This window comes from Eumetopias jubatus, unplaced genomic scaffold (assembly GCF_037043125.1).
Source record: "Eumetopias jubatus isolate StellerSeaLion01/CBP00866 unplaced genomic scaffold, mEumJub1_p1.0 scaffold_8, whole genome shotgun sequence".
Classification (NCBI taxonomy): domain Eukaryota; kingdom Metazoa; phylum Chordata; class Mammalia; order Carnivora; family Otariidae; genus Eumetopias; species Eumetopias jubatus.
Window position 1 is genome coordinate 121,242,954 of NW_028274814.1, and position 22,463 is coordinate 121,265,416.

The 22,463-nt window shown below is 33.6% G+C and overlaps 1 protein-coding gene across 5 annotated transcripts in view; it reads left to right on the forward strand.

Annotated features, from left to right (window-relative positions):
* SCYL2 (SCY1 like pseudokinase 2) overlaps positions 1–22,463 on the forward strand; it is a 60,885-nt gene that overhangs the window by 25,375 nt on the left and 13,047 nt on the right. For all 5 annotated transcript variants that reach the window (XM_088025302.1, XM_028121605.2, XM_028121608.2 and 2 more), the window contains 10 exons: positions 588–732; positions 6,337–6,486; positions 8,035–8,256; positions 8,703–8,819; positions 9,404–9,529; positions 10,459–10,635; positions 12,612–12,734; positions 16,232–16,345; positions 19,407–19,539; positions 21,379–21,497. In XM_088025302.1, the coding sequence (XP_087881428.1) occupies positions 588–732; positions 6,337–6,486; positions 8,035–8,256; positions 8,703–8,819; positions 9,404–9,529; positions 10,459–10,635; positions 12,612–12,734; positions 16,232–16,345; positions 19,407–19,539; positions 21,379–21,497 (1,426 nt within the window). The remainder of the gene's footprint in view (positions 1–587; positions 733–6,336; positions 6,487–8,034; positions 8,257–8,702; positions 8,820–9,403; positions 9,530–10,458; positions 10,636–12,611; positions 12,735–16,231; positions 16,346–19,406; positions 19,540–21,378; positions 21,498–22,463) is intronic.

Consider the following 22,463-nt stretch of genomic DNA (forward strand, 5'->3'; position numbering starts at 1 on the left):
CTGCTATGTACTTTACATTCATTATCTCCTTTGATCTTCACAGTAACCCTTCAAGGCTGTTTTTTATCACCATTTTACAAATGGGCAAAGTGAGGCTCAGAGCCGAGGTGTCCAGGTCACCTAGTCAGGGAATAGGGATGCTGGGACTTGAAGTTGGGTATTTGTCTTCAAAGCCTGAGCTCTTTATGATTACTCCATAAGGCCTACTGAATGTTAATATCTAACATTTTCTAGATTTCTAAATATTCTTATACATAGAGCAGTAACTTAAAAATTTAAAAATTGTGATGCCTTTTAAAATTATATATATATAATAGGTAAAATCAGAGCTGCCCTGATTGAAGTAGTTACAGGGGACCTGGAGCTATGCTCTGTGCCTCTTTCTGACTTCTCTTGCTTCAGAGGGGTCTGGGAAATCTGCAGGTTCCCTTGAGCGTATTCTGAAAATGGTGGTTTAAATGTTTTATTAATGCTGAAAGCAAATCTAAGTCTACCTTCTTGTTGACTACTAATATTTTATGTATATTTGACTTTGATAATGTGGGAAAAAAATGATGGTAAATAACTCTTTTTCTTTTTTAAAACAGGGATTGCTTGGCATTTTGTACAGAACCGGTTTTTGCCAGTTTAGCCAATGTTTTAGGTAACTGGGAAAATCTACCTTCCCCTGTATCTCCAGACATTAAGGATTATAACCTTTATGATGTAGAAACTAAATATGGTTTGCTTCAGGTATGTATTTTTATTCATCACGTGAAAAGAGTTTTATCCTTCAAAATTGTTTTTGGCTATTTAAAACTTCTTAGCAATATCAACTGCTTTATGTAAACCTTTGGATCCTCTCAGTAATTTGAAATTTATTTCTATGTTCAGTTTTTCTACAGTTTATTGTTAGGTTTAAATTATATTTTAAATTTATGAAACATAACATTGGTAACCTTTGTAGAAGGGTACTTACTGACTAGTTAATGGGTTGGTTCCCTTTTGATTTTTTTTTTTTTAAAGATTTTATTTATTTGAGAGAGAGAATGAGAGACAGAGAGCATGAGAAGGAGGAGGGTCAGAGGGAGAAGCAGACTCCCTGCTGAGCAGGGAGCCCGATGTGGGACTCGATCCCGGGACTCCAGGATCATGACCTGAGCCGAAGGCAGTCGCTTAACCAACTGAGCCACCCAGGCGCCCTCCCTTTTGATTTTTTTAAGTGCTAACCTTGTGAATGCATTTCATAAACAAAATATTAAGTTGAAGTACTAAAGTATTTAATAAAAAATAAAAATTACATCTTTAAGGAAATTATTTAATAGGTATCAAGAGATCTTTTTAGACTTTTCTTATATGTCCACTTTTTCTGATTTTCCTTTCCCTGCCTACCAAAATATCTTCAGCTCTATAGAGTACATTTATACAGTAGATTCTTAGTTCCTTGGGGACAGAGATCATCTTATTTATTATTTTTTAACAGCTTTATTAAGTTACTAATTGACATACAATAAACTTCACATATTCAAAATACTGTATGGTTTTATAAATTTGACATGTATACCGGTGAAACCGTCACTATAATCAGAATAATGCAAAATGCAAATATTCATGGACCACCCCCCCCCCCAGTTTTCTTATATCCACTGTAATCCTTCCCTCCTACTTCTTGCTTTCTGTCTTTCTGTCTCTTGTCCCAGAAAACCACTGACCTGCTTTCTGTCACTGTGAATTGGTTTGTATTTTCTACAGTTTTATAATTATAATCCTAAGTATGTATTTTTCTGTCTACTTCTTTCACTTAATTCTTTTGAGATTCATCCATATTGAGTGTATCAATACTCTTTTTATTGCTGAGTAGTAGTTCATTTTTTTGGATATACCATAATTTGTTTATCCATAATCTGTTGATGATCATTTGGGGTGTTTCTAGTTTTTGGTTATTGCAAATACAGCTGCCATGAACAGTCATACACAAGTTTTTGTATGTACATATGCTTTAATTTCTCTTGGTTAAATACCTAGTAGTGGAATGGCTAGATCAAATGGCATGTATATATTTTGGCTCTTTGGGAACTACAAACTTTTCTAAAGTGGTCATGCCATTTTATATTCCTGTTGCAATGTATGAGAGTTTCATTTTTTCCACATATTTGCCAAAAGTTGGTATGGTTGGTCTTTTTAATTTTAGCTATTCTAATTGCTATGCAGTGTTATTTTGTTGGAGTTTTAATTTGCATTTCCCTGATGAAAAATGATGAACACCTTTTCATACACTTGAATATTTTTTGGTAAAATATCTGTTCAGCTCTTTTGCCCATTTTTTGAATGGGTTGTTTTTTATTATTGAATTTTGAGATGTCTTTGTATACTGTTGACATAAATCCTTTGTCAGACACATGATTTACAAATATTTTCTCCTAGTGTCTGGCTTATCTTATTCTCTTAACAGTATATATATTTTTAATTGTGGTAAAATACACATAACATAAAATTTACCATCTTAACCATTTTTAAGTGTACAGTTCAGGGGCATTAAGTACATTTATATTGTTGTGCAACCTTATCCACCATCCATCTCCAGAACTCTTTTCACCTTGCAAAACTGGAGCTGTATCCACTAAATAATAACTCTCCATACCCATCCCTACCACTCCCCAGCCCCTAGCAGCCATTCTACTTTTGGTGCCTCATGTAAGTGGAATCATGTATTATTTTTCCTTTTGTGCTTTATTTCACTTAGTATGATGTTCTTGAGGTTTATCCATGTTGTAGCATGTGTCAGAATTTCCTTTCTTTTTAGAGCTGAATAATCCATTGTATGTATTTGCCACATTATATTTATTCATTTGTCTATGGACACCGGGGTTGCTTCCACATCTTGGCTGTTGTGAGTAATACTGCTCTAAACATGGGTGTAGAAGTTTCTCTTCAAGATCCTGCCTTTAGTTGTTTTGGGGATGTACCCAGAAGTGGAATTGCTAGATCATATAGTAATTCTATTTTTTTTTATTTTTTGAGGAACTAGTGTACTTTTTTCCATATTGGCTGTCCCATTTTATATTTCTACCAGTAATGCAGCACAGAGTTCTAATTTCTTCATGTCCTCACCAACATTTATTATTTTCTAGTTTTTGATAGTGGCTGTCCTAATCGGAGTGAGGTGGTAGATCGTTGTGGTTTTGATTTGCATTTTTTTTAGGAGTTAGTGAATTTAAGCATCTTTTCATGTACTTATTATCCATTTGTATATCTTCTTTGGAGAAATACCTATGCAAGTCCTTTGCCCCTTTTTTAATCAGGTTGTTTGTTTTGTTGTTGTTGAATTGTAAGTGTTCATTATATATTCCAGATATTAACCTCAGTATATAATCAGATATATGATTGGCAAATATTTTTTCCTATTCTGTGGGTTGCCTTTTCACTCTGTTGATTTTGTCTTTTGATGCATAGAAGTTTTTATTTTGATATATCCAATTTATTCTTTTGTTGCCTGTGCCTTTGGTGTCATATCTAAAAAGTCTTTGCCGAATCCAGTGTTGTGAAGATTTCCTCTATGTTTTCTCCTAAGAGTTACATAGTTTTAGTCTTATGTTTAGGCCTTTGATTTGAGTTGATTTTTACATATGGTTTAAGATAAGGGTCTCTAACCTCATTGTTTTGCCTGTGGATATCCAATTTTCTCAGTATCCTTTGTTGAAACTTCTATCCTTTCCCCATTGAACGGTCTTGGTACCTTTGTCAAAAATCATTTCACCTTTCTAGACTTGAAAAACTTTGTATATTTTATGAATTATATTTGAGGAATAAGCATTTTTTAAAATGCAAATCTTACATGAATTTCATGGGTTCCAATGTGTTAGACCTGGAGAACATTCATTTGAGAAATATTAAGCCCCTAAATGCTTATTTATATTAGTCGCTGAGGATAAATATTCAGGCAGTTAGAAGTAGCAGATTGCATCTCAAGGAGTGGTGAAAAATGAAACTGGAAAGATAGAGAAAGAACACTGGAGGATTTTTTATGTAGAGTAAATGACCTGGTCTGATGTGCATTTTAGAAGTGTCATTCTAGAAGAGTGGAGCTTGGGCATAGGGAAAATGTATGAGAAATAATCACTACTATGTAGGGTTATTTTCAATGTGTAAATTTTAAGTACTTAGCATAGTGCCTGCATGTAAAAATAGTTAATGGTATTTAAAAAGTCTTGCTCAAAAATCACAGGGAGTATTAGAGGGATGAATGAAGTTAGGTGGTTAGAATAGGCCCTTTTGACTGACTATGGGGATGGGATTGGGAGTGGGTGGAATCTAATATGATTTCCCACATTTATTAAGAGGTTAATATACCATCGTTTACCAGCTGGGACCTAGAGAGGTTCAGTGACTTGCTCAAAGTTGCGAGGCTAGTAATTAGTGAAGTTGGGACAGGAATCCAGATATTTTCTAAAATAGTACTCTTTACATTCTTTACTGTTGACTTAACTTGATGTTGAAACTGTGAGGGATTTTTTTTTTTTAAGAGAATTCATTCTCATATCCATTCATTAAGTGTATATTTATTGGATAGCTATATTTCTGGCACAGTTCTGGGTGCTGAAGATATGCCAGGGGAAAAAATGGACACAAATTCCTGCCTTTTAGAATTTATATTCTCATGGGGGAAGAAGGACAATAAAATAAGTAAATATATAGTACATTAGATCATGATAAATGCATGTGGAGAAAATAAGGGAAGGGGGAAGAGAGAGTAGTTTGGATGGGGAGGAAAAGGTTGTACTTTTGAATTGGGGTAGTCAGGAAATCTGTAACTGAAAATTGGACATTTGAGTAAATATCTGAAAAAAAGCAAAGAAGCGAACCATATAGATACCTAGGGAAAGAATGGTCTAGGCAGAAAGAACAGAGGGTGCAAAGTCCCTGAAACAATTCATGCATGACTTGTTCAAGGAATAGTGAAATACCTGGAGTGGTAGAAAGAGTTAATAAGATGAGCAGTAGGAGAAAAGGTCAGGGAGTTAATGAGTGGCTAAGTCATGTTACTCCCTAAAAGCCAGAAAAATACTTTGAAGTTTACTCTGAGAGGAAGCAAAGGCCTTTGGAAGGCTTTGAGCAGGAAAGTGACATGATCTGATAGCTGTTTATTGAGAATTAAATTCTGTAGAAGGGTATGAGCAGAAACGAAGTGAAGTAGATGGCTGTTATAGTAGTACAGGCCAGAGATGATAATGGTCCAGGGTAGGGAAGCTGGTAAGACAGGGTCAAAATATATTTTGATGGTGAAGGTATTGGAATTTGTAGATGGCTTTGTTATATAAGAAAAATAGAGTAGTGCAGAATAACTCAAAGGTTTTTGAAAAATGGAAAAGTGAAGTGGCCATTAATGGATATGGGGAAAAGACCATAGGAGGAGAGAACTGAATTGTAGGGGAAGCTCAGTTTTTGATTCTTCTAAGAATGAGATGCTTATAAAACATTCAAGGGGAGAGAAGTCAAGAAGGCAGTCAGATAATCAAGTCTTGACTTTAGAATAGAGGCCCAGCCTGGAGATAATTTGGGAGCAGTCAACCTCTGGATGATATTGAAAGTCGTGAGAACACTGAGAAAGAGTAGATGGAAACTTCAGCTCTCCAAACACTGAGGTTGGGGTACTGAGGAGGAACCAGCAGAATAAATAGACTGAAAAGCAATGAATCAGTGGAATTGGGGGAAAGCCTGGGAGAGTGGTGTCCTGGAAGTCAGGGAGTGTTAGTTTGCCAAAGTCTACTCCTGGAAACAGAAATCAGTCTTCATTTTTGGTTAACAAATTCCATGGTAGTCTCAAGCAAACATGTCAAAATTACCAAATACTAATCCAATTTGAGAATGAGTGAACATCAATTAATATATGAAAACTGAGCAAAATACGATTCAGAAAAACTGAATTTCAATATGAAGTGTAAATATATTAAAATATTAAGAATTAGAATCAAATTGACAAGGAGTCCCTTGATATTTACTATCTGTAACTCGGGAACTGAATATTCCTTCACATTTCAAACACGGAAACAATAAATTTGGATGGAAAAGTGGTTTTAAATTATCTTTGACTTTGCTCATATGCATATGGAAAGGACATTTAATGAAGAGTTGTATTCTGGTTTTATAACTGGATTTTTCCCACTAATGCTTAGATCATTGTGGCAACTGAGAATATCTACTCTTTTGCATTTATAAGAAATTTAATTATTCCCTGACATGTAAAAAAATCTTTTATTGGGAGAAGCAGCAATGACGATTTTCAAGAGACATTTTATTATTATAATTGAAAGGAGTTTTATTTAATGTAAAAGTATCTCTCCCCCCCCCCATTTACAGGTTTCTGAAGGATTGTCATTTTTGCATAGCAGTGTGAAAATGGTCCATGGAAATATTACACCTGAAAATATAATTTTGAATAAAAGTGGAGCCTGGAAAATAATGGGCTTTGATTTTTGTGTAGCATCAACCAATCCTTCTGAACAAGAGGTAATGAAGGTTTTAGGACTTGTAATTTTTTTTTTTTTATAAGATTTTAAGTAATCTACAGCCAGCGTGGGGCTTGAACTCACAACCCTGAGATCAAGAGTTGTGTGCTCTATTGACTGAGCCAGCCAGGTGTCCCAGTCTTGTAATATTTTTAAAGCTGTGGAAATTTGTGATGCATCTGGAATGGACTAGAGATTTTGCAAGTCTGATAAATGTGTAGAAATAGGTTATGTGGTACAATGTATGTTTAAATGTACAACTTTATAGAAAATTTCTAATGTTCATTTTACCTGAAAGTATTCTTCAGCTTGTTAATTCCACAGTAGTGTTACTTGAGTAAAGGATGCTAGAGTTAAACAAATTTGAGAACTATTGGGTTAAGTAGGCTTTTTTCCTCAGGTTATCAAATACACTAACAAACATTGTGAATCTCTAGCAGTGTTTTCCCAACATTGGACCACAGAATCTTCTTTAGGGAGCATGATAACACAGTAGCAGTGATAATAAGAGCTAACATTTATTGAAGTACTTTTCTAACAAAGCACATTTTAACGTATTTACTTATTTAATCCTCACCACAATCTGTGAGATATGGGAATGATACAGATGGGTAAGTTAGGCTGATAGAATAAAATAATGTACCTAAGTTTAGGCAGGTGGTTAAGTGGTAGAGGCAGGATTTGAACCTATTCTCTTTGGTTCCAAAGTACCTGTTACGTAGTGATTATGATATATGCCTATTTATACTTAGGAAAATACTGCAATATTTCAAGTTTTTAATATACATACATGTATATATATATATAGTTGTTAAAGGCACCATGATTTGACCTAAGATATATTTGTAATTTAAGTAAATACTTTTAAGGGAAGCAGAAAGAATTAGTATTGGTTGAGTATATACTATGGGTCAGACACTGTGTTAGGTCCATTTTTTCCCATACATTTGTTTAATCTTACAACAACCTTTTGAGCTTATTAACTAAATCACACAGCTAGTTAGTGAAAGAACAAGGTTTCAAATAATCTTGAGTCCATATAAACTTGAAACCTATGTATCATAGAACATAGGCTATACCTTTTCATATTCATATTGCATTTTACAGTGATAATTTGTCTTCTGGAAGAGAGCTCCGATAATCTGAAGGTTGCAAGAATTCTTTTTTTTTCTTTTAATATTTTATTTATTTATTTTGAGAGAGAGTGAGTGAGCAGGGGGCCAAGGGCAGAGGCAGAGGGAGAGAATCACAGAGCCCGTCATGGGGCTTGATCTCAGGACCCTGAGATCATGACCTGAGCCGAAATCAGGAGTCAGACGCTCAACTGACTGAGCCACCCAGGCACCCAGTTTGCAGGAGTTCTTATTCATATCTCTCAGTTTGTTTAGTGCCCTTTCCAGATTTGAGAATTTGGGAATTTCAGGTGGTAGTGATATTTTTACTTGCATGACTGAGTATGATTTAAAACTAGGTTACTACTGCTTGGTAGTGTTTTTTGCTTTGATTTGAAATATTTCATCTGTATAATCTCTTTTCTGTCTTCTTATAGCCTAAGTTTCCTTGTAAAGAATGGGACCCAAATTTACCATCATTGTGTCTTCCTAATCCTGAGTATTTGGCTCCTGAATACATACTTTCTGTGAGCTGTGAAACAGCCAGTGATATGTACTCACTAGGAACTGTCATGTATGCTGTATTTAATAAAGGCAAACCCATATTTGAAGTTAACAAGCAAGATATTTACAAGAGTTTTAGTAGGCAGTTGGATCAGGTAATTTGCCTTATATATAAATAATTGCTTACATTAAAAGTATTAAATGTTTCTTTGATTTAAAAAATGTGTTCAGAAAATTCTCTAAAATGAGATGATGTCTCATATTTTAAGTTTGCATAAAATCAACTTAACAAAAGTAATTCTGTAAATAATGAGGATTAAAGTTTGTTACCACAACTTTAATCATGGCATTTATTTACTAGAGTGAATACTGAAATATGATCTAAAATGCTGCGCATTTGTTTCAGTATTAGAAACAACTTCAGGTATTGAAGATAAGTGTTTTAATTATCTTGCCACAGTAGAATTAGCAGTTTGTTCACTGTAACATATATTTTTGAGTAAATTTCAAAAAGGTTTTTTAAATAGACTGTTGACTACAAATGCATTGTCTTTTTGAATATTTTATATTTATATTTAATATTATCACTTTTTTTAAATAGTTGAGTCGTTTAGGATCTAGTTCACTTTCAAATATACCCGAGGAAGTCCGTGAACATGTAAAACTATTGTTAAATGTCACTCCAACTGTAAGACCAGATGCAGATCAAATGACAAAGGTGAGTACACATGAATTCCTGTCTTAGGTGGAGGGACAATGAGTTAAAGTAGGTTAAGTGCTTCTAAAGCAAGATTTAGTCAGATAGTGTCCCCAAATAGCATCTCTATCCTTGAATGTGTTAAATATTCAACTTCTTTTAATCTTAAACAGTTAAATAATTTATGTATATAATTGCTCTGATATAAAATTAAGATTTCAAGTAATTAGAGTCTTAACAGTCATGTAGGTATAGAAATTCTGGACACAATTCATGGCCCTCTGATTTACTCATGTAAGTTTGGATTTTAATAGATAAATGGTACTTATTATGCCTTCAAGATATTTTACTTAATCTTTCAATATTTACTAGTTAGGTAAAGAAAATGTTACTGCCCAGCCAACTTATAGGTAGTGACTGAAAATTTAAACTTGCAAAGAACTTTGGTTATTACTTCCTTATTTTGATTTTTATAATTAGAATTATTAAGTGATCTTTTGCATTTTGCTAAATGTTTCTGAATTTTTTTTCACTATATTATGGCAGTTTCAGGCATGAGAAGTACTTTAATATTTATCAAAATAATTTTATTTTCCTGTTTTTAGATTCCCTTCTTTGATGATGTTGGTGCAGTAACACTGCAGTATTTTGATACTTTATTCCAAAGAGATAATCTTCAGAAATCACAATTTTTCAAAGGACTGCCAAAAGTTCTTCCAAAACTGCCCAAGGTTTGTTGTTGATCAGTTTTTTATTATAGTCAGGATTTTTATTTACTATAATAACTCTTCCAGAGAAATAAATGTAACTTTTGTCATAGGTGCATAAATGACTACAGAAGGCTGCATACTGAAGCTAAAAGTTTAGTGAACCTTTTTTGCAGGGTCCAAAAATAATTTAATAAATTAGATAGGTAAGAAAATCAGAAGAATATTACCTATGCAAAGGTAGCACCGGGACATTAAATGTCAGAAGTCCATAAGCTGTCATTGTGGAGATCATTGCCTCACCAGCAGCTAAAGGGGTACATCTATATTGATACTAGCCTCTCCAATTCCTTTAACGCCCCTCTCTGGCTTATTAAATCATGAGTGTAATATAGTCTAAAAAATGTTGGTGAATACCTTGGAAGTCAGTGGTTGAAAACCGGTGATTCTTGGTTACAAAAATATCTCCAGTGTTTAATCTGTCAGATACTCATTGATTATGCACTGTTTGTCCAGCCCTTTACTTGGATGCTATAGAGATAAAAAAGGAAACATAAAATATTGTTCTTGCTCTCAAGACTTAGAGTATGTGTAGATAGAGTTAACGTGCATGAAACAACAATTAACAATACAGAACAGTGTTTAAGTTGTGTGGTATGACTCATAAGTAATGAAGAAGAGAAACATATTAGTGAAGACTAATGAGGGAATGTTTCCTAAAGGTATGGTGACCATATGTCCCCCTTTATCTGTAACATTCCCAAGTTATTTCTTTTGTCCTGACATAGTTAGCAGGAGCACCCCATTTTACTCTCAACAGTGTCCCAGTTTCAACCATAAATTATATGGTCATCTTCCCCAAAGAAAATTGGAGATTTAAGACTTTAACTTCAATATTAATACTAAAGATCTGAAATTAAATTTAGTTTTATGAAAACATTTTTGCCTTTCAGCGTGTCATTGTGCAGAGAATTTTGCCTTGTTTGACTTCAGAATTTGTAAACCCTGATATGGTACCTTTTGTTTTGCCCAATGTTCTACTGATTGCCGAAGAATGCACCAAAGAAGAATATGTCAAATTAATTCTACCTGAACTTGGCCCTGTCTTTAAACAGCAGGAGCCAATCCAGGTATGTGCATAGATACTCTTTCCTATTGATCTGCTGTTATTTAATGATGTTAGTCAATGAGGACTATCATTGAAAACAAAAGGAATGGATATGCGACTTTTTAAAAAATTGAGGTAAGTTTAAGAGACTTTCTTTTCCATTAGTCAGAAGCTATTTTGCATATGTTTGAAGTGAACCATTCCTAAAATTATAAACTTTGCAAGTAAATGTCTATAGCTCTCCATAACTTACCATCTCAGAAAATAAATTGTAATGAGATTTGCCATGTGTTATACTGTGTATTCTTATTGGCCTTATTAAAAGTTACAGGTTTGGGAAAAGTATTTCTTTTTCTCCTGCACCTTTAACCATTTGCTTTTTGTTTGTTTTGTTATTTAGGGTCTTTAATTTGTAGAAAGTTTATGCTGGTTGTTTCTCTTTATTTTACTGGTAATAAATAGTTTCACCAGAAGAGGGGAAATGGTTACAGCATCACGGAAGTAACATATGTGTGTATTGTAATTGAAAATGTAATTAGTTTCCTGATGTAGACTCTATTATAATATTTACTTGTCAGATTCTAGGTAGTCTTGGATTTAAGAGCAGTAGGGTTACACACCTGGGTTTGAATCTGGTCTTCATCTTTACTAGAAGTATGACTTGGACAAGTCTTTACTCTCTTAAAGCCTCTGCTTATTTCTAAAACAGAAAGGGTTGTTGAGATTAAATGAAATTTCTAGGCACGGTAAATATTATTACATGTTTCTGGCACTATCTGGCAGTAGCTTTTTAGTAAACCGTCAACTACTTAATGGTTTTATGGCAAGCTATTTGTGGTCCTTTCTTTGAAAGGAGGGGAACAAAAGGAAAACTGTGGTGATAAGCCAAGAGTTCCTATGGCTAAGAAAGGGTAGGTGAGGGAACTATAGGCTTTGAAACAGGGTTTCCTAAACATGGTCAAGATGTTAGGAGGCAAAATGGTAGAGCCACATGTTCACTAAGTATTCTGCATGAATAGAAGGGACAGTTTGTTCCTTATAATGTAGGTATGTGTGGCAGCTAGGTGAGACAACAAATGATCTGGGACAATTGAAAATGTTTCTTTCTAAGGGGAGCCCTCGTATACTGTTGGTGGGAATGCAAGCTGGTGCAGCCACTCTGGAAAACAGTATGGAGTTCCCTCAAAAACTTGAAAATAGAACTACCCTATGACCCAGCAATTGCACTATTGGGTATTTACCCCAAAGATAAAAATGTAGTAATCCAAAGGGACACCTGCACCCCAATGTTTATAGCAGCAATGTCCACAATAGCCAAACTATGGAAAGAGCCCAGATGTCCATCGACAGATGAATGGATTAAGATGTGGTGTGTGTGTATACACACACACACACACACACACACACACACACACACACACAGTGGAATGCTATTCAGCCATCAAAAAGATGAAATCTTACCATTTGCAATGACGTGGATGGAACTGGAGGGTATAATGCTAAGTGAAATAAGTAATTCAGAGAAAGAATTATCATATGGTTTCACTTGTGTGGAATTTAAGAAACATAACAAAGGATCATAGGGGAACGGAGTCCCTTCCATTTCTGTACGTTTTCTTCTAAAACTTAGAAGCCAAGTGAATTTACTACTTTGGAATATCTGACTTTGCTGTTCTCAGGCTTTTTTTTTTCTTTCCAATTCAGTCGATTCCAGATAGTGGTAGTTATGGGTGAGTGTTGCATTACTGAAGATGTGTGAGAGTTAGGAAATTAGCCTTCATTTAAATATTTAAACTGAGAACAGATACTAAATATTGTGCTTCTGGAAATGTAAGGAACTTGATTTGTATGTTTTTGTCTTCCATGCCTTCAGGCTAGCAACATGGTGAGTGTCAAAATATAGAACTTACTCTTGTGAAGGTACTTTAAATTTTGTCATATGTGAAATCTTACAAAGATTCTAGACTTTAATACATTGTTCTCCCCTTTCTTACACAGATTTTGTTAATTTTCTTACAAAAAATGGATTTGCTACTAACCAAAACTCCTCCTGATGAGATAAAAAACAGTGTCCTACCAATGGTTTACAGAGCGCTAGAGGCTCCTTCCATTCAGATCCAGGTATAATATTTGATTTTTTTTCTTTAATAATGTCTTTGATTTATTTTTATTTTTAAAGCAAAAGAAAGAAGTACATTTTGGGTTTGAGTTATAAAATCTTTTCTATAAAAACTCAATAGTGATATATATTAATCCATTGAATTGGATTGTATACTATTACTAAAATGTATCTAATCCCAACTAATTTAAAGCATCAGTTGACAAATACCTGTATTAATGAAGTGTAATTACTCATTACTTTTATTTATGAAAAATGTTCTATCCTGGAACATTTGAGTTATGGTAGTTTGGATCAGTATAACTTCTTCCTGAATGAGTAACTAACATAGGAATGAATATGTCAAAGATACATGTGCCTTTTTCTTATGAAAACATTAAGTAGGTACTCCCGTACTCATAATTTTCTTTCATGCTTGATAACTCAATCTTCTAAGTGTTCCTTCTATACTGAAGTTAATTTGTATAGCAAGTAGATAGAAAACCAGACAGTAATTTAGTGTGACCATTCCTAATGCATTTATACTCATGCTTGTGTGTCACAAAGGTGATGTTAAAACATCGTGTATTTTGCCAAACTTTCAGTTCTTTAGTTTTGCTATTAAAAGTTTGGCTCTATAGTGCTGTCTAGAAAAAAATTTTGGATCATTGTTAAAAGTGTAATTAATTTTTTGATTTTTTACTTTGGAAAATAAGTACTTATGTTAAGATCATCTCACTGCTTAATGGTTTTATATTTAAAGTTTCTTTGCCAGTATAGAAATTCTAGTAAAGAAAAACAGAATTTTAATTTTTTAAAAAGATTTTATTTATTTGGCAGAGAGAGAGAGCACAAGCAGGGGGAGTGACAGGCAGAGGGAGAAGGAGGCTCCCCGCTGAACAAGGAGCCTGGTGCGGAACTCAATCCCAGGACCCTGGGATCATGACCTGAGCCAAAGGCAGAACATTAACCGACTGAGCCACCCAAGCATCCCTAGAATTTTAATTTTTAAAAGTTATTGACCAAAACCTTCTTTTTCCTAATGTGAACCTAATATTGGGGGCGCCTGGCTGGCTCAGTCAGTAGAGCATGTGACTGGATCGCAGGGTTGTGAGTCTTGAGCCCCACATTGGATGTAGAGATTAGTTAAAAATGAGTGATGTGAACCTAATACCACATATATAAGGTCACTTTTTTGGCTCATTTTAGTCTTTATCTAAGTTCTTTTGTTTATTCAAAGTTGTGAAATTATTGTTAAATTTTGTCCTTACAAGGTCATACCTTCTTAAAGGTGAGGATATGCTGCCTTTGTCCAAATGACATGGGATGATTGGGGACGGTGTACTTATTTCTACTTTTTAGCCCTTTCCAAAGGAGTTATGAATTATAGCTTCTTAAAACATTCCTACAGGTCCTGTGTAGCCAACCTGGTTTTATAGTCACTGAGATTAGGAAGGAGAGAAGAGGTTGAGTGACATGAAAGCCCATTTTTTTTCCTAAGGGGGTTCATTTAGCTAATAAGTATCAGCCAATAAGTATTTATTGAAATAGTTAATATTTAATCCAGATTGACCTGTGCAACTTCGCTGAATTTTACAAACCAGCATTTCTTGTATCATTCAATATAAGTCTTTAGTCACCAGTCCAGTTAATTAGTATCAGCATTGCTTGGTAGAGTCTGATAAAGTTAAAAGACTAAGCTTTGGGAGAATACTAGAACAAGAGCAAGAAACAAAAATCTTTTCAAATTTCATGCAAGTAGAAGGCTGGAAGGTAACTTCTGAAATTCATTTTGGACTGGCATTTTTAAAGTGAAGTTTGATTAGAAATATTTAAGAGGCTAAAGAGTTTAGAAAAACACTTGGGAAAGTAGAAGATGGTTTATTAAACTTAGGATGCTTAGAGGCATGAATAAAAATATGTTTGTGAACCAATTTAAAAAATTTTTACCTTTAAAATTAAACATAGAAGCTATGTTTATTCTCCCATCTCCATGACCAGTTATAAAGTATAAACTAAGAGGTAGAAGTTCCTGAGAATGAGCTAATAACAAGTTTGTTTCAGTGTCCTGTTCTTAGGTTCTTAATCCTATTTCCTCTTTGGGAAAGAGCTCTTCATCCTTTCCTTTAGCTGTATGATTTAGACATAATTTAACCTACTTTGTAACCTTCTGCTGGGTTATACAGCACAATGCATGTACATGCTCACTCTCTTGAATTAAATGCTGACCTTCCCTATGGAGGCACCCTCTGGTAACAGGAGCAGTGTCTCGCGAACTGCTCACCCTTGCCTATTCTCTCTCATCTGTGGAAAATGTCCCCTTGAATGTAGCATGTACTTTTTATCCTCGAGTTATGTCACCCACTTATTTGTTATAGTTCTGAGTGGAAATAAACATATAATTCATATCTGCCTTTTGGAAATCTGGGAATAAAGCAAATAAAACAGGTGGCCATTATTTTGATAACAGATTCTTAGTGGTTAATTCATTTCTATCTTCTAACTACAAATTAATGTCTTTAAGTATACCAAATATTGTTTAACTATTTCCCTGATACATATTTATGCCTCCATTTTCTTCAATAATCCCTTCTATGCTTTGCTACAAGGATCATTCTGCCCTTATAAGGTATCTGAGATATATGTTCTTCAGCCAGTTAGTTATCAAGCCATTTCTTGTTCTTTTCCTTAACTCATTTAGTTCCCTTTTCCTTAGTCATCTCCCATTTTCCTCTGTTAGCCTCATTCAGAGTCCCAGTTACAGTCATTTACATTATGGCCAACATTAGTTAACAGTGTTTTAAACTTTTTCCTGTTTCTATGAGTTATACTGGCTTAAGTTTCAGAATTTGGAAGTACTTAAAAATATAAAGAAAATTAAAATCCTTTTTCAGAGATACCCAGAGTTAACATTTCCGGATATATCCTTATATCTTTTTCCCTAAGCCTATAGACAGATATATGTACCTACACATTTTAAAAATTGGGATTATATAATAGTGTCTTATTGCATTTTCTCCCCGGTATTATTAAACAAACTTTTAAAATATATTAAAGAAAATATTTGTATTATATTCTGTCATAAGGATATATGTAACAGCTAAGAAATCCCTTATTTAAAATGAATAATTGTGTGTCACTTTGTACTTGATTTTCCCTCATTGTTAAAGATAGCAAAACTTAGGTGTTCCCATTCTTAAATAATAAATGATGAATTGTGTTGTCAGGGAAAGAAATTAGGTATGAGACCAAGGAATGTTGTTACTATATGCTAGGTTGTATGACCTTGCATGATTTTGAGGAAGGTCTTTTGGGTCTGTTTCCTCATGTGTAAAATTGAAAACTAGTGATAACTCTTCTTCTTTCAAATAGTTGTTGAAATGAGCAAATGATATACATAAAAGTTTATTTCAAACTGTGTGACAAATTAGCCATGCAAATGCAAAATGTTTTTTAATATGTGGGAGAAAAGGTGAAGAGAATCTTTCCCTAAGATTGAATCAGTGTATTTTCTTAATAGGAACTCTGTTTAAACATCATTCCAACCTTTGCAAATCTTATAGACTACCCATCCATGAAAAATGCTTTGATACCAAGAATTAAAAATGCATGTCTACAAACATCTTCCCTTGCTGTAAGTAATTGCATATTAATTTTTGCTTTTCTTTAACTTCTCATTGTTTTAAATTATTTTCTTATTGTTAACCCTTTTATAGTTTGTTCGTATATTTCATCTTGGCTATAGGTAACCTGTATATAGTGCTATAAAAGTGATCAATAGCTGTAGTTTTCCCTGATACATAATTTTGCAGTATTACATCCCTGACCTTACTCCCATCCTCTTTGAGTGCTTCAGTAGAAAATTTGAGTAATTTTTCTTTCTTAATACTTTTCTGCTTTAATTCACAATTTATTTTGTTGTAGTTTTAAAATAATCATGAGAGTTTAACTTGGTGTATAAGCCTAAAAACTTTTTGAACAGCTTCCTTTTATAAACTGCCTTTACTTTTAGTTATCTATATTTTTGTATCTACCACTTACTTGCCTACTTTTAAAAAAATAAGGGTACAGTAAAATAATACATTAATAAGAACACAAGTGGGGAGAAATAGTACTCAAAAATCTAGCAGCTGATTCCTTTGAATACAGAATTTTAACACTTAACAGTTGGTAGTCAAGGAACTAGTAAATAGCAGTAAATATCAGTTCTCATTATCTCATACTGGGAGAAATATATATTCCCAACCTTTTCTCCAACAGTAGATCATAAGAATTTATCCCACAGATAATTCTTTATAGAAGTGACATTGAATATTCTCTTCAAACAGTAGCTTTAGAAAAGAGGAAAAAATGTCCTTCATTCATCTGATCAGTTCTTTATATTGATGTTTGATAATGGTCATGTTATTAAGTTTGCATTTTGTAAATATAGTTCTTTGGAGACCTCTTCCATCTTATTAGGTGAAATGTAAATTTAAATAAATATAAGCATTTGTAGCTTAAGCTTTTGCTTAAGGCAAAAGCAATTTAAATGACATGATTTTACCTTATAGCGATCCAATCCATTTTAGTCATGGGTTTTTTTGTTTGTTTGTTTGTTTGTTTGTTTTGGTATAAAAGCTCTGAGATGGAAACAACACCAAAATAGGAAAAAATATCATTGTTTACCAAAATGAACAAGTATGAAATGAAGTCAAGAAACCCAAGTTCATATTCTGACTCTACTACTAACCGTCCTGTGCCATTGGGCAAGTTAATGTACCCCTCAGAGTCTTTTCATAAATATTAAAAAGATTTGAAATCCAGTTCTTTTCCTTGAAATTTTCTAAATTTTATGATTGAATTTTCAAAATAGATGGTAGTATACAGCTAAAAATTTCATTTTCAGAATGCCCTTTAAAAATCTGCAGGCACCTGCTGGCTTGGTCATAGAACATGTGACTCTTGATCTTGGAGTTGTAAGTTCAAGCCCCAGTTTGGGTGTAGAGATTACTTAAAGTCAAATAAAAAATAAAATCTTCAGAAAAAAAAATAAAAATATAAGTCACACTGTATTTATGGCAGCATAAATTTATTTTAGCATACATTTTGTCAAAGTACATGTTCTAGTTCAGTTCTAAGTATTTATGCAGAGTGAGGTGGGAAGCACTGATACTTAAATGATGTGTATTAATGCCTGGGGATGTTTATATCTCTCTTTAAGATGCCAACTGAGCCATTAAAGACATGATTACAAAGAGTTATAATGAATGTGTTTAGAACAGTAATTCTGGAATGGATTTGCATTTTATATACCACATACAGTGTTCCTATCTTCAGAGGGGCAAATGTGAATTCTGAATTGCATTTATAGACATGGACCTCTAAGGTTAAAAAATTCTAACTGGGAAATTAGTGAAACATGAGTTGTGAGTTAGAATTGTATTTTAATACTGTTTCCTGAAAATAAAGAAAAATAAATTCTACATAGAGGTAGGTAAAATGCTCCAAGAGTTCTATTTCTTCATGACTTATATGACTAGTATTTTATATTAAAAATAAAAAAATTAAACTAGTATTTCTAGCATCTCTCGACACACATACACACACTTATAAAAATGTAGCAATTCCTTTTATAGCACTGATTCTAAGAGCATATTAATTAGATATCTTTTTGAGTTTGTAATATTCCTTATGTTTGAATTTCAGAAAACAATTATACCTTATTTTTCAGAGAACTTTTTTCCATCCTTCTTGTAGAAATATGATGCTTTTTTTAACCAACTAAATTATTTCTGCTTTGCTTAGGTTTTTTTTTTTTTGAAACTGCAGTTCTATTGATAGGACCCTGACTCAAAGTATTCTTTCTTAAAAAATTGAAATATAATTAACGTACAGTGTTATATTAGTTTCAGACGTATAATACAATAATTGAACAATTCTGTACCCTCCTCAGTGCTCATCACAATAAGTATACTCTTAATCTCCTTTATTTCACCTAGCCCCCTACCCACCTCCCCTTTGGCAACCACCAGTTTTTTGTATTTAACAGTGTGCTGTATTTTTTTGATTTGCCTTTTTTCTGAACATATTCTATCTTAACATATTCAAGCTAAAAAAATAGGGTGTGAAATATTTATCAAAATTGTCAAGCAAATATAGATAAAATTTTGATAAAAGCACTCCTAAGTATCAGGTTTTAGTATCTGTGTTAAAGAATATATTTAGAAATAGGAAACTTTTTGTCGGGTAAAATATAGATAGTTTTCACATGTTGCTGAAATATTTAATTTAAGAATGAATTAAGCCTGAGGAAGAGAAAAGTATTGGAAGCCTAGTAAAATCCTCTCATTTGATAGGAGAATGTAGTCCCTTTTATAAATCAGATGTCCCCAAAGAAATATTGTTAGTAAACATATATATAGCAAAGCTTCTCAAATCCTAATCACTTCATTTAGAAGGATACAAATTGAAGTCATTCCTTACCTTTAGCTAACTAGTGTCCTGGTAAAGCAATCATGAATTCTTTCTGAAACAAGTCCAGGGGAATTAGTAAATACATGGATTTCCTACATTATTAAGGGATGAGAGCTTTTAAACCTACTTTTATTCTTGAGATTTTAACATATCTATATGAAGATTAAATTTGTAGTTAAACATTTTGTTCTAGATTGCAAAAACTTTAAATGACTAATGCAATTTACCTCTTTTAATAGGTTCGTGTAAATTCATTAGTGTGCTTAGGAAAGATTTTGGAATACTTGGATAAGTGGTTTGTACTTGATGATATCCTGCCCTTCTTGCAACAGATTCCATCCAAGGAACCTGCAGTCCTCATGGGAATTTTAGGTAGCTGAAAACTTAATGTCATTTGATGCAGCTTTATTATTTTATAGTCATGCAAATGAATCTTCCAAATTACAAAACCTTTGTATCCTTTTTTCAAGTATATAGCATTTAGTAATTGAGGAATGGTGGGATAAATACCATGATATAACTTTTCTTTGTGTTAATTTTAGCAAAAACTGTAGTCTTCCTTGACATTTACAAAAGAATTAGACATTTGGGAATCCTAGCTTCACAAATATCGTGATCACATGTAGTTTTCTCTGTAAAATGATTCCAAATAAGAGAGGCAAAAAAAGCTGCTTGAAATGCTGATACCAGTCGTAATAGTAATACTTGATGGTTATTTGGTACTCAGTTTGTAAAAGGCACTATGCTGAGTATTTTTGCTGCATTATCTCATTTTGTCCTCTCCAAATTCCAGTGAGATAGGTACTGTTATTTCTGTTTTACAGTAAGGAAATTGAGGCCCAGAGTTTAAGTAAGTTATCCAAGATAACACAACTGATAAGTGGTAGAGCTGGTTCTTAATTTATATATGTCCAAATCTTAACAAGTATGTTTCACTATTAAGTGATGTGCTTATGAAGCATATTAGCCTTACAGCACATTCTATCAGCATAATTACAAATTACTCTGTCAAGAAACTCTGAAATTATTATTAGTTAAAGCTTTGACAGTCCAGTCTGGAAATTCTGAGGTTCTGCTATACTCATGGAAACAGACATAATTGTAGAAGCACAAAAACATTAACAAGTTTACTTTTTACTAATTTTAAAGTCTGTTAATTTTGAAGAAAAACCAAATTACTCAGCTGTATATTTTTAACACCTACTGTAGTGCCTGGTCTATAGAAAGCTCTCAGTAAATATTTGTAGGAATGGTCAGCAAATAATTTATTGTGGACCTCTGTAAGCATGGGATGTGGTATGAAACTTTTGGGTTCAATGAAATTAGTCTTCTTGAGAAGGAGTTTGACATAGTGGAAAAAGCCCTAGCTCCAATCCTGGCTGTGTCAGTTCTTGGAATGACTTTGGAAAAGTTGCTTCATCTAACAAATGAGGATGAAAATGCATCATTATGGGAGTCTTATGAGAATTCAGTGAGAAAATGGGAAGGGAAGAGTAATGAGCATAGCAATTAAGTGCCTAGCGAATAAACATTTAGTAGGTGTTAAGTAAAGTTACTCTTTGAGTATTTAAGTGAAGTGTACATTAACAGCAAAATGATAGGATATGGTGTGTTCTAAGGCTATGGGTTATATACAAAACACAACAAAAGCATTCAGAGAATGAGAAACAAATGTGCTTAGTTTACCAAATGAAGGCTTTGTGGAATAGGTGTAATAAGCAGGGTCTTGAAGTTTGAGTAAATAGGTGAGACTATAGGGAAGGATTGTGTGGAGTTGAATTAAATTATTAAAGTTTCAAACATGTTAAGTCTGATTAAAGAATGAATAAAGGTGTAGGACCTATACTCACACACTTGTGAAACAGGTGTCTCAAATTTGAATGGGAAGTCTGAACTATATATTCAGATGTTTTCAGGATAGAGGGTCATTCTGTAACCTTGCTGCTGCACTGTGGTAAGGCTTTTAATGTTATGCTAACAAATGTGCTCTTAAGCCAAAAGAATTCAGGATAAATATGTCATGATATTTAAATCTAAGCTGGTGATAAAACTGAAATCATTCTGATCCATATGTAAGAACATCCTCATTCTAGGTGCTGACAAGGAAAAATTTGTAATTATATTAATTATCAAGAGATTTCATGTAGATATGGTAATGTCTATTAATTTGTGGTATTGAACTATAAAATTTGTCTCATTCTTTTCTATCAGGTATTTACAAATGTACTTTTACACATAAGAAGTTGGGAATCACCAAAGAGCAGTTGGCTGGAAAAGTATTGCCTCATCTGATTCCCCTGAGTATTGAAAATAATCTTAATCTCAATCAGGTAGGAACAGTTTTGTGTTTTATTCAGTTTATTCAGCTTACTGTTTTCTTGGCACTAAATATATAAATACATTACATTTAAGTGTTGCTAAAACAAGGAAAAATAGCCGAAGAGTTCAAAAAAGAAAGTTTGTGGATTCAAAGTAAGGAGTATGTGAGTTGGAAGGATTATTGAAGGCCTCACTGGGAGATAGTAAATGACTAGAACATAGAAAGATGTGTAGGATTTTGGGCTACTTCAAATTTGGGGCTGGGAAGTTGACACGAACAAAGAAAAAAAATCAATGTAATGTGTCTGGGGTGTATATCTGTTATTTATTGCTTCATAACAAATTACCATAAACTAGATGGTTATTTCATTGTTTCTGTGGATCAGCCAAGCCAGGGCATGGATTATCTGTTCAGAGTTTTCACAATGTTACAGTCAAAGGCTGGTGACTCATGTGAAGTCTCAGTTGGGGGAAAGAAGGATCTGCTTCTAAGCTACTTACATGGTTGTTGGCAGGATTCAGTTCCTTTTAGGTTGTTGGACTGAGGGCCTCAGTTCCTAGCTCTCTGTTAGCTGGATGCACTGTCAGTTCTTTGCTTCATGGGCCTTCCAACATGGCAACTTGTTTCATCAGAGTGGGAAAGAGAATCGGCTAGACAGATGAAGGTACAGCATCCTGTAGTGTAATCAAGGAAATGACATCCAATATCTTTGCTGCATTCTCTTGATTACCAGCAAGTCACAGCTCCTGCCCACTCTCAAAGATAGGGAGTTACACAAAGCCCTGAGTAGCAGAATGAGGAGATAATTGGGAACCAGTTTAGAGTCTATCTGCCATAGGAAATGAATAATCCAGTTTGACTGAGAGATACCTATAAATACAGTAGGGGAGTAATGGGAGAGAGGTAAACTGAGACTAGTATAAGTAGACTTTAAATTGCTCTCTGATTTAGGTATTTGCTTTTTTTGTTGTTGTGA